The following is a 13,096-nucleotide window of genomic DNA, read 5'->3' as shown; positions in this document are numbered from 1 at the left end:
GCACTGGATGGTATAGTCGATGCCAAGCTTTCCATGTATCCATGCTGTCCATTGCCTATAGGCAGTGGAAATAAATCATAAGTTATCGATGTATGAGGAGATATCAAGCTCTGAAGCGTTGGTGGGCGTCATACATATTTCTTTGTTCTTCGTCAATTCTTCTGATATCAATTTTGGGTCTGTCTTCGGTTCCTCATGGCAACAAATGCTTTCCCGGACGGTTGTCATCGCCACACAGTGTCCACACTTACACCTGCCATTAAAATGAAGAAAAGAATTTTATGACGCGATCTGAAATGTTAATCATGAAAAAAAGCAACGCACCAGTTTGTATTTCCAATCCTGTGAGTATATTCGTCAGATGAGCTGTCCGTTGACGACGACAAGACAGATCTTCGTCAGTTTCAACATTATTGCTACTAGCGGGTCAAACATGTAGGCTGGACCTCCGTAGCAATATATTCGATGTCAAATTCGACTTCTTCCTCCGTTGAAGACATCGAGATAAACACGCATTAATAGTAGCAGCAACAACAAAAGAAAATTGGCGAAATTTAATTTTTACTGCTACTGGCTGCACTGAGCAAAACATGCAATGGCAACTATTACGTCAAACTCGCCCCAGCTTGGGTAATTCAAATTCGCTCGCGCTATTTGAATTCGGCCTTCGGAAATCGTTAATGTCATGAATTCAGAAGACCATATCTCATAAAATATAAAACATTGGACTTTCAAATTTGGCGAATAGGCTAATCATTAGCTAAGCTTTCATATGAAGCAAAGTTATATCAAGCATTTCAGGTGACCTTTAAATTTTTGTCTAACTGTGATTGGTTTGACCGATTTCGACTGATAGCCAACTGAACTAACATAGTCAAGCTCACTGTCTGAATTGAATGTTTGATCGTTTCATAGTAATTTTTATAAGCATGATAGAAACTAAACTACAATCAGATGTAATTTATGGAAATCTTTTACAAATTCATATAAAGACGATCTCGCGAGCGACATTTCAGTCATTGATGTTCAAAAGCAAGCCAACATTGTTTTGAGTTTTATCAGCAGAAATATACATCCAAAATCGTAAGTAAAGGACAACTGAAGTGTATGCATGAATGGAATATATCAAAGTCAATTTATGCAAGTGTGTGATGCGATTTATGTTAATATGGTAAGCAGATTGATGCTTCTAAAATTGTTGTTGCCGAAGGACTTTTAGCTATGATTTCTTTAGTGCTTAGGGAATCGTGACCGTATATGGCAGCAAAATCCTACATTCCTGCAAATATATTTCAATGGACAAAAAATCCACAAGGTATACTGTTATTTACTTTATCATAAACAAATGTTTGGGGCTTTTCAGTTTATGATCAGTGATCATTCAATCATTAGACAGTTATACTACTAGGCCGTATTCTGTATCAAGAAAATGTGCTAAAAATGATTTATAAATACCGAAATTCATGACTACATAAAATCACAGAAAACTACTTATTTTACTGACTGAATATGATTTAAGTTGTTTGCATCTCTTGAAATTGCAATCTTTGGTGTTTCAGCACTCCAAAGTTTCATAATATTCGTTTAAAATTTTACCTGTCGCCATCTTGTTTCATTTGTGAAACTGCTGACAATATAGCAAAAATTGCGGGTGCACTGTTACATGATAGCAACTATTATCATGTAATATCATTTATCATGTAATATCATTTATTATTATATTATATTATATTACTAAGCATTCCATATTTTTATTTTAAGATATTTAACACATTATAGCAAAATGTTGTTACATGATAGCTCTACTATCATGTAATATCATTTATAAACTATTATTATATTATATTATATTACTAAGCATTCCATATTTTGTATTTTAACATATTTAACACATTAAATAAAAACACATATTTAACACATATAAAACACATATTAACACGTTTAACACATTACATATTTTAACATTTTTAACATTTTTTTTAACATTAAAATCCATTTTGCAATGTCATTACTAATTAGGACATTATCTAGAAGCTTGCATGCGCTAGAAGCTTACATGTAAACATATTTTAGAACCGCAACCGCATTTGTTGTTATTGTAGTTAACTATATCTTGCTGTAACATACTGTATAGCGTATGGGATGTAGGTCACAAAACCACAATACTTCCCATTAGATATTATATATATATGAGTATTTTACACCACTGAGTACAACCTACGAGGACAACCTACGAGCACAAGCTACGAGGAGACAAACTTAGGAGGCATAGCCTACCAGAAGTAGGTTGACAAGCTACAATCTACCAGACAACTATCTTGGCTTTTGTGCCATAACTATCTTTTGGCTTTTGTGCCTTTAATCAATTTGAAAACTATTGTGAGTCATTGTTGGACTCACGAACGCTCAAGAATAAAGACTCACGGTTGTACTCAGACAGAGGAGATAAGTTTTACTCTTATTGATATTATTATTAAGACACTTATCTACTTTAATATTTACGCGTTAATTAATAAATTGTTTGATAAATGTACACTGGTTCACACTATTTTTGTTGCGTGTGGAAATAGAACTAAAATTAATAGTTATTCTTTCGGGACCACGCACGTAACTTGCACAATGATCAAAACAACAAAAAGGTGAGCTTGCGGGGATGTGTAATCCATTTTAAAGGTGAAAATGGGCCATTGACTGATTTTACCGAGACATCTTTGAAAAAAGTTTTAAATTGGCATGAGCTTTGGTTACTATACAATGGTGAGCAGAATGACATCGCTGAAAAGAACAAAAATTTGATGAAAACAATTCAGTCCATGAAAAGTCCTTTGGCTGAGTACCGTGGAGTTAAAGTACAATAGAAATTGCTATGCAAAGTTCACCAGTGTCGGCCCGATTAGACGGGCTGAAAAAGAATGAGCAAAAGTTTGAAGCTTCAGCAGCCACTGTCAATGAAAACTATATACAAGAAAATAAGTCGACAGATGTAAATGAGACTCACACGAAACTGCTACGATCATCCTCGTTTGTCATGACAGTTCTAAACCTCCGATCAGAACTAAAGCAGTTTTACCATCAATATGCATAATATGCAAGCAAGAAAAGTCCTTCGTCACTCAATCGGTATATAATGTAACAAATAAACCAACATTTGGTATTCCAATACCTGTTTTGTAACAGCGTAATGTTCTGTACTTAATCTACCTACAATATGATTTTACTTTGTTGTCTTACTGATGGTGAGGAATGTGCAATTACAATTTTTCTTTCAGGAAACTAGAAAACGAGTTCTAGACAAACTAGTTACCGCAGAAACGAAAGATGGCGGAAAACTACGTGAAGCTGCAACAAAGAGAGGACCGCAGAAACGAAAGATGGCGGAAACTACGTGAAGCTGCAACAAGGAAAGAGGACCGAAGAATACTGGTCCACATATTAGACAAGGAATGTAATGCACTGGAAGTAAAGTATCATAGTAAATGCTACAAAAGCTACACGTCATTTCTTTATAATACTACCTGTGCAAAAAGTTAAATGAATGTAGTTCTGGTCGCAAATACATATGAAGAGTCATTCGTAGATTTTGCAAATTTATCAAGAAAGCAATCATAGAAAATCATGGAATCTATTACACGAATGTTCTTAAAGATAAGTTTGCAATCGCACATTAATGTTCAACCTTCTGTTAGCCATGGATGGCACATGAAAAATGGTCAGTTAGAGATTCTTTGAATGACAGGACCTTCTGCTCCAGATACACTTATTGAGTGCGTGACATGCAAGTGTAAAGCTGGTTGCAACTTGGAAGAATCTTCGATGCTCGTGTGAAGTCTGGTTTGCAATGTACTGACATTTGCGTTGTTCTGACTGCAGTAACTACGCCTCTGAAGATGACGTCCCAATAAAAAGCCGGATGAGTGTGATGATAGCGATTACGATGATACCGACGATACACATGAAAACTTCATAAACGATTTCAATGAAATGTTCTATTAAGAATGCACTGCTCAGCAGTGCAACAGGGAGCTAGATGGTGACCAGGCTTCTGAGAACGCAACTCTCATGTGCCAATTTATTATCGTTATATTATTTACACAAAAGATGGACTCTTTCGCAATTCAATTTCAAGAATTGTTTTTCATTTTAGTCTTTTTCCATCAAAACAGCTATGGAAGATTAATAGCTAAACATATCATTTCAAATTAACTTAGATAGATTGATCCTTAATCATTATTTAGCACCGTTTTTTGACTATGAGCAAATTCAGCGAATTTCACACAAAACAATATGTGGATATAGAAAATAAATGTCGAATTTTTGATGGCTCTAGCTCTCTTGATTGCAAGTTTTCGGGGTGTAAACAGGCAGATTTATATTAAGTGAGTACATATTAGTACATCTATGTTGTTTTACTTAGTCATGAATTTCTGCAACTCAACCTGAACAATCCATAGAATACGGCCTAGATTGCAGGTTGGAATTTACGAACATATTCCACATATTCCGAGCATATTCATGGCATATTCGGCAAGATTCGAGACGCTTTGGTGATTTTACAGTTCAGAGTTTAACTGGATGATAATACTATTTTAACAAGACGTTTAATTTGAAGTTTTGTTCTGTTAACACAAATTTTGACAAAAATTACAAAATTCATTCAATTTTTGATCGAATTTTGCTGTATTTGAGCAAAATTTTAATCATGAAAAGTCAATCCTGGAAAAACAAAGTGGTAAAATTCTGACCGTGGCTCAGCCACTTTCGCGCCTAGATCCGCCCTGGGATTAAAGTAATATTTGGTCACGACTACTCCAAAACAAGTCATTTACTTCACTTGATTCACTAAATTTTGAAAAATTAAAGCGATGAGCAACTAGAACAAATTTTCAAGAAAAATACCAGCACTGCGTCACTGCATAATTAATTTGGTACTAACAACCAAACACAGTTTACTACTTTTAAACAATTTAGTAAAAAGTGAATTGTATTAGTAATTTTTGTTCTCTAGATTTTGGATGTATTTAAAATTCTACCGCGTAGTTTTTATCTACAGGCCTTTGTTTAGCAATGACTTGAAATTCTCAACTTAATTATATAAGATCATATTACGCGCATTCGTGTCATCCGACTTTGTCGATAATTTTCTACAACTTATTTTTTTGTGCCACCTCCAGATTTTAGATATGTTATAGACAATAAGAATATCTACAATATGGCCAAGTTTAAAAAAATTCTACCGTGTGGTTTTTTATTTACAGGCTTTTGTTTAGCAATGACTTGAAATTCTCAACTTAATTATATAAGATTATATTACGCGGATTTGAGTCTCCAAATTTGCCGATGTTCTATGATTTATATTTTTTATACTTTCTGTTTTGGATATATTTTAGAAAATATAAATGCTATAATATACTTGAATTAAAAAAAAAATTCTACCGTGTAGTTTTTTATTTACAGGCTTTTGTTTAGCAATGACTTGAAATTCTGAACGTAATTATATAAGATCATATTACGCGCATTCGTGTCATCTAACAATGTCGATGATTTTCTAGAACTTGTTTTTTTGTGCCACCTCCAGATTTTGGATATGTTATAGACAATAAGAATGTCTACAATATGGCCAAGTTTAAAAAAATTCTACAGTGTAGTTTTTTAGCTATAGAGCTGTTCGTCGAATGTGGTGCCAGCTTCACAGTTAATACCAGAGTACATTCTCAAGGAATATTATTCCTTTTATATTTTGTGCCACCTCCAGATTTTGGATATGTTATAGACAATAAGAATATCTACAATATGGCCAAGTTTAAAAAATTCTACCGTGTAGTTTTTTATTTACAGGCCTTTGTTTGGCAATGACTTGAAATTCTCAACTTAATTATATAAGATCATTTTACGCGCATTCATGTGTCATCCGACTTTGTCGATGATTTTCTACAACATATTTTCTTGCCACCTCCAGATTTTGGATATATTTTAGACAATATAATTATCTATATTCTGGCCAAGTTTAAAAAAATTCTACCGTGTAGTTTTTAAATTATAGGCTAATTAAGAGAAATGGAAAGTACACTGTAATATAATCTTAGTGTTTTCTTCAATTTCTTGACTTTTATACATTTTTTGTGATTGTTAAGGACAGTAAAATAGTAATAAATAGTTAAGAATTGTTTTTTACTGTTGTATTTGATGAAAACGTGTTTTAAAGACGATTTTTCGATTTATCATTTTGAATGTTAAATTTTAGTTGAATGTGGTGATGAATGTTGTGATAAGTGTTGTGTTGAATGTGGTGCTCAATGTGGTGCCAATTTCACGGTAGTATATACACAAGCCACTTTTATAGCTTACATGCAAGTATTGAGCTGGTTATTTAAATTCTGTTTTAATAGAACGGTTTCACATCCATAAAGGCCATTATCGCACAGTTTCCGCACTACATATAGAATTTAAATATCGATTAATATTATTTTTTAAAAAATACGAAAGTTTATTTGTGTGGAAACTGTGCTGTAATGCCGTTTGCTTCGTTTGCTTGTCCTCCGAATTCAACCTTAACAACAGTTTCTACTGATGTGAAACCAGTCTATTGCCATGAATAACATTGAATAATAAAAAAACATGGTTGTGTAATTTAGATTCATTATGGTTAGAAAATAATCCATTGTAAAATTAGCCTTTCGTGTATAGAATTTAGGTGTAGTTTCTTTGACGTAAAGTATGAACTTATAGTTTCCTAATTATTTGTACATAATTTCCCTTTTTTAAGTCACACTTGGGACAAAAATTGCCAGTGCTATGAAAAACAAACACCCTCATATTGATCACCAATATGATGTGTGGCATTTGTCTAAATCTGTCACAAAAAAACTAACAAAGGCTAACATTAAGGGAAATGATGACTTGACCCATTGGATTAAGTCCATTTCTAATCATCTTTGGTGGTGCTCTGCAAGTTGTAATAAGAATGCAGAAGAATTGGTGGAAAATTGGAAGTCTATCCTTAACCAACAACAAGCATTTCTGGAGAGGGAACACATATTTTCATAAATGTTGCTACCATCAATTAACAGAAAGACAAACAAGCAGAAGTGGCTATCTCTTACTTCACAAGCATATATTTCTGCAGAGAAGGTGATTTGTGACAAGAGCTTCTAAAAGACCTGCGGAAGCTATCTGAGTTTTGTCACACAGGAGAGTTGGAGGTTTACCATTCCCTTTACTGAAATACTGCCCAAAGCGAGAGCATTTTTCATTTCCTGGAATGGTAGCCCGCACTCAGCAGCATTTGATCACAACAACAATATTAACTGTGATAAAGCAGTCATTAAGTCAGGGACAAACAAAGGGCAAGACCGTTACAAAATGATTTTTGCTAAAACAAAGAAGAAATGGGTTGTAAAAGCAATGAAAGAAAGAAAGAGTACCAGTACGTTGATGTACTACTTGCCGAGGTTGTGAATGCAAGCAAAACTGAGGAGATTGAACTTGTACATCATGGCGAGAATCTTCCAAAGAACAATTCTAAATCATGTCCACCCAGGAAAGAAGTACTTGTAAAGGAGCATCAGTCTAGACTTGCATAAAATGTCAGTGGTGATGTTAGCTATGGCAATAGGTTTTGCCATGCATATATAATATGATGTTGAATCAGTGAAGACAACTTTTGTACATTCATTCTTAAATATTAATATATTTTTGAAAAGCTTAGAACCTGCTCTATTATGTGACACTCTGTAATTTTCATTTAATATCTTAAATAAAATTTTAGAGTGAAATTTAGAACTTTTTCAGTTATTGCACATTTTTATTGCAAACATTTGAAAGAAATTTGGCTTTAATTCATTAAATATAAACAGCATTAAAAATTCAAGAGTGTCACATAATAGAGGATAATATAGTTAGTAAGTATGCCAAATATCAAGCCTCTGCATCAAATATTTACAAATTTATAGTGTCACAAAAATCACTGACTATTGCAAAAATGCGAAAATAAGAAAATCCAATGTAAAGTTTCTTCCAGTTCATCTGCAACTTAGAAGGCTTAGAAGCTACCTGCTTCATAAGTTACCCCTTCCAAGTCCTCAGCATTGTCCAGAAACTTCTTTCTGAGATGCCTCAGTGACTTCCTCCTACTTTTCACTTGCTTGGAATTCTTTTGGACTGATAACTTTATCCTGGCTTTGTCTGAGTCTTGCGCACCTTTGGTCGTAAATACCCCAAGCATTATGTCTAAATCATGAAAAGTGTTAATATAGGAGATGTCTCCATCATTAAACTTCAACACTGCCAAATATGTTGCTTAAGAGACAGTTTCTTGCTCAACATATGTAGTCTTGGAGATCTGTCCCAAATGAGTCCATTCAAACACTCGTTCGGATTTTGTGTCAATCCATGTGTACATTTCTTCAACAAATCTGGGTCAGTTAGATCATTGAATATTGGCTCAATCAGTTCTACTACGGGCCCAGGAATACCAGTCTTGTGTTGGTAGGTGGTGTGATCTCTTAGGTAGCCACACCAACTATCTTTCCTTTGGACACAGGTGATGCTGAGGATTCTTCTCTGAGGAGGCAACATGGAAAAGAGATGCCCTACAGCCCTAGCAGCTTTGGCCATTTCTTCAACACTATTAAGGTTTCCCCTTATTGCCAAACCATAATAGTTTTGAGGAATGTCCATCTTTTGCGTAGTTAGCCGACCTTTTCCAGACAAACCTTAACCATCCGAAAGTTTTCTCCCTTTGTTCGAGGTTTTAGTTTCCGCAGTCTGCTTCCGAATGTGAGTTCATTGCTTTCCCACAGTCCGTACATTTCAGAATCTCATTTAAGACTATAAATATAACTGATAAGTCCATAAATATAGTACCTTCTGTTATAATGTTGGAATGGACAGCAAAATTTGCTGTCTGATTACCAATTTTCGCACCGGAAGATCCAACCTCTTTGTCACAAGGTTCGCCATTTTTGCATTTCTTTGCCATTTTTTCTGACCCGTTTTCTATCTCTATTTTGAGGATTTCCCATCATTTAACTTCAAATCCCCCAACAAAATAACAAAAATAATAGTTGGGAAATAAAAGCAGCAAATTTAGCACTTCAAATGTTACAAAAAACTAAGAAATTTGTAGACAATTTCGCCAGAAATGCAAACGCATCGATCTCGAGACAGACAAAAGACTTTCATTGCCATGGCTCCCCAAAGGAACCAATTAGAATACAGTTATGTCAAAAGACTCTGAACTCAATGCACCAAAAGGAGAAACAAAAATGACAATTTTTTGACCAATATCTCGACCAAATTTTGAGGAAATCTCAACCTAAATGCGTTGCTAGGCCGTTGCTATGGAGTAAATTTTTAAACAACATAGCTTTGAAAGCTTTTGGCCGTCGTTTATAATGTTTTTCAAAATATAAACGACAAAGTCTTAAAATTAAATAGTTAAGGCTCCCAAAAAATTAATAATTTTTTTTTGAAAATTTGGTCAAAATACAGTTTATAAGAGGTGATGACCACCTTAACATAGCAAAACCAGCATACTACTATGCCTTCAATTTAAAATTCCTCTCCAGGGCCAGGTGGAGGAAATGTTTCTCTAATGCGAGTAACTGCACATGATGGCAAGACGACTCTTACTTCTCTACCCAAGATACCCCAGCACCATCTTGTCAACTGTCTATATGCAATATGGCGGTACAGTTTGTCTTCGGGCCCATCTGTGACATTGCATGCCTAATTATATTTATATACTGTAATGACGTAGGTAATTCCTTATCTAATATGCATGTGTAATGTATATAAGAACCTGTGTTTATCTAAGCCCGGCATTAAATACAAGACTTATTACATGGTGGTAGCGATTAGGAAAAGTTTGTTCTTATCGAATGGCAGAAGGATTTTCCAGGCCAACACGACTCTCGTTTGAAGGCAGTGTTGCTGAGAATTGGCGTCGCTTCAAACAGAACTATGAAATATACATTGTTGCTGCAGGACATAGTCGGAAATCAAAGAAAGAAAAGTCATGCATCCTCTTAAATCTAGCTGGCGAAGATGCGGTTGAAAGATATAATTCTTTTACCTACAACGAAGAGGAAGACAAAGACGATCCAGAAATTCTAGTGAAGAAATTTGAAGAAATTTGTATGCCGCTTAAGAATTTAACATTCGAAAGACATTTATTTCATACAAGGAAGCAAAGTCCGTCAGAGTCGATTAGTTCCTTTGTTACAGATTTGAAAACATTGCTCGAAAGTGCGAGTTTGGTGACCTCGAGAGCGAACTTATTAAAGATCGTATTGTGTGTGGGATTAACAGTGATGCAGTAAGAAAGATTCTCCTTCGCGAAACAAGGTTAACTTTAGACAAGGCTCTAAACATATGCAGTGCAAACGAATTGTCGGAACAACAAGTAAAAGATCTTACTAATTATCAAGATGTCGATGAACTGAAGGCTAGGAAGAATTTGAAAACCTCAAGAGGAAGTTACACAAACTTAAGTCAAACAAAAGAAGATAAACATCGAGGACAAAGATTCGTATTAAAGAACAATTGCAGAAACTGTAGAGGAAAACATCTTCCAAAGCAATGCCCAGCTTTTGGAAAAATTTGCCACAAATGTCATAAGAAAAACCACTTTGCTCGGGTGTGTCTAACGTCTACACAAAAGTTACAAAGAACAGTTCATGAAGTTAGTGATGAAGAATTGTTTAATGGTGCTGTTAATGCAATCAAACCTACGCAACAACGCACAAGCTCGAAAGTCGACTATCGAATGAATATTGAAGCTGTAGAAAAAAGCAATGACGAGTGGTATTCTGAACTCAAATTTGGCAGACATTTGGTGAACGTGAAGGTGGATACAGGCGCAAAATGTAATGTGCTTTCTAAAAAATTGTTCGACAAAGTCAAAGAAGCTGAGCAACAAGTTACCAAAACAAATACAAAGCTAATGTCGTATAGTGGAGATTCAGTTCAAACCTTGGGACAAGCAGTGATGACGTGTTCTTACAAAGACAAACGATACAATCTTCTTTTCTATATAGCGACACACGATGTAAAGCCTATTCTTGGTTTACCTGATTGCGAGCGTTTGGGTATGGTGAAAAGAATTAAAGATGTCAAACCTATTTTCACTAGGGACGATATTCTCAATAAATATGCAGATCTCTTCGATGGCAAACTAGGATGTTTACCCATTAAACATCATATCAGTGTCAATCCAAATGTAAAACCTACAATTCATCCTCCTCGACGCGTTCCAGTAGCTATGAGAACGAAAATTAAAGAAGAGTTAGAACGAATGCAACAGATGGGTGTCATCGATCCTGTAGAAAAACCTACGGAATGGGTTTCGTCAATGGTAACAGTGGAAAAACCAAACAAGTTACGAATATGTATTGATCCTAGACATCTTAATGAAGCCATTCAGCGAGAACATTACCCTCTCTTAACAATAGAAGAAGTCGTATCAAGACTACCTGGAGCTAAAATTTTCTCCGTATTCGATGCAGCCTCTGGATTTTGGCAGATACCTCTAGATGAAGATTCCAGTTATCTTACAACATTCAATACGCCTTTGGAGATACAAATTCAATCGTCTCCCATTTGGTATATCCTCAGCACCTGAAGTGTTCCAAAAAGCTATGCACCAGCTGTTTGACAGAATAGACGGTTGTGAAATTATAATGGATGATATCTTAGTATGGGGAACAACAGAGAAAGAGCATGATGAAAGAATTATCAATGTGCTGAATAGAGCTCTTGAAATCAATCTCAAATTAAAGAAAGAAAAAACAAAAGTTAAAGTAACAAATGTAGATTACATGGGACACAAAATAACGTCAGATGGTGTTCAATCCGATCCTGAAAAGATTAAAGCAATATTAAACATGCCAATTCCTAAAGATAAGAAAGATCTTCAAAGATTTCTTGGAATGGTTCAATATTTGGCCAAGTTTATTCCTTATCTTTCAGAAATGGCAAGTCCCCTTAGATATATGTTAAAGAAGGAAAATGATTGGTGCTGGTTAGATCAACATGAAATAGTGTATGACAGAATCAAGAAATCCTGTGGAGAGCAACCTGTATTGCAATTCTACGATGTATCAAAAGATGTGACATTGTCCGTAGATGCAAGTATGTCAGGTTTAGGAGCAGTTTGTCCTCAAAATGGCAAACCAGTTGCTTATGCATCGAGAGCTTTAACTGAATGCCAAAAGAAATATGCACAAATTGAAAAAGAGTTACTTGCAATTGTATTTGGATGTGAAAATTTTCATGATTACATCTATGGCAGAGATGTCAATGTTGAAACAGATCATAAGCCCTTAGAGCAGATTTTCACGAAGCCCCTTCATCAATCTCGATTGAGACTCCAGAAAATGATGCTGAAACTTCAAAAGTACAGTTTGAAAGTCTCGTTTAAGAAAGGAGCAGAACTTTATCTCACGGATCAATTAAGTCGAGCGTATATCCAAGAAGAATCAGATGATCACTTAGAAGATTTTGAGATAAATGTTGTCTTGCCAGTAAGTGAAGAGAAAATGAACCAATTGAAGGAAGAGACAAAGAAAGATAAAGTAATGAAAATGCTACGACAGTACGTAGAAAATGGATGGCCAGATCTACGCAGTAAAGTCGATTTGGATGTTTTGAATTACTGGGACTTTAAAGAGACTCTTTCAGTACAAGATGACCTACTGTTTAAAGGAGATCGAGTAATAATTCCTGAGTCATTAAGAACTGATATGTTGAAAGCTATACATCAAGGACATTTTGGATCTGAATCATGCAAACGTAGGGCTCGAGAGTGTTTATATTGGCCAAAGATGAGCTTAGAAATAGAAGCAGAAGTTAGAAAGTGTGAAATCTGCAATGCCCATAAGAGACATCAACAAAAGGAGCCTCTACAATCACATACTGTACCACATCGACCGTGGAGTAAAGTTGGAGCAGACCTGTTCGAATTGAATGGTAGAAGCTATCTTCTTATGGTACACTACTACAGTGTATTCTTTGAAATTGGTTACTTGTTAAATACAAAATCAAAGACAGTTATCACAAAGATGAAATCTCAAATTGTGAGGTACGGAATTTTCGAAGA

The 13,096-nt window shown here is 35.0% G+C and overlaps 1 protein-coding gene and 1 long non-coding RNA gene across 2 annotated transcripts; one reads left to right on the top strand and one right to left on the bottom strand.

Annotated features, from left to right (window-relative positions):
* Positions 1-7,813: 7,813 nt before the first annotated feature.
* LOC124437642 lies at positions 7,814-8,975 on the bottom strand. Its single transcript, XR_006945791.1, has 2 exons — positions 8,863-8,975; positions 7,814-8,226 (listed from the first exon to the last, which is right to left on the bottom strand). It is a non-coding gene; the product is annotated as an uncharacterized LOC124437642 (long non-coding RNA).
* A 903-nt stretch (positions 8,976-9,878) lies between these two features.
* LOC124435904 lies at positions 9,879-11,620 on the top strand. Its single transcript, XM_046985836.1, has 2 exons — positions 9,879-10,112; positions 10,247-11,620. The coding sequence occupies exons 1-2, from the start codon at positions 9,879-9,881 to the stop codon at positions 11,618-11,620; spliced, it is 1,608 nt and encodes a 535-aa protein (XP_046841792.1).
* Positions 11,621-13,096: the final 1,476 nt, after the last annotated feature.

The sequence above is a fragment of the Xenia sp. Carnegie-2017 genome, unplaced genomic scaffold (assembly GCF_021976095.1).
Source record: "Xenia sp. Carnegie-2017 unplaced genomic scaffold, XeniaSp_v1 HiC_scaffold_16, whole genome shotgun sequence".
NCBI classification, from domain to species: Eukaryota; Metazoa; Cnidaria; class Anthozoa; order Malacalcyonacea; family Xeniidae; genus Xenia; species Xenia sp. Carnegie-2017.
The sequence above is the reverse complement of the archived record's forward strand: the minus strand, read 5'-3'. Positions and strand labels throughout refer to the sequence as shown.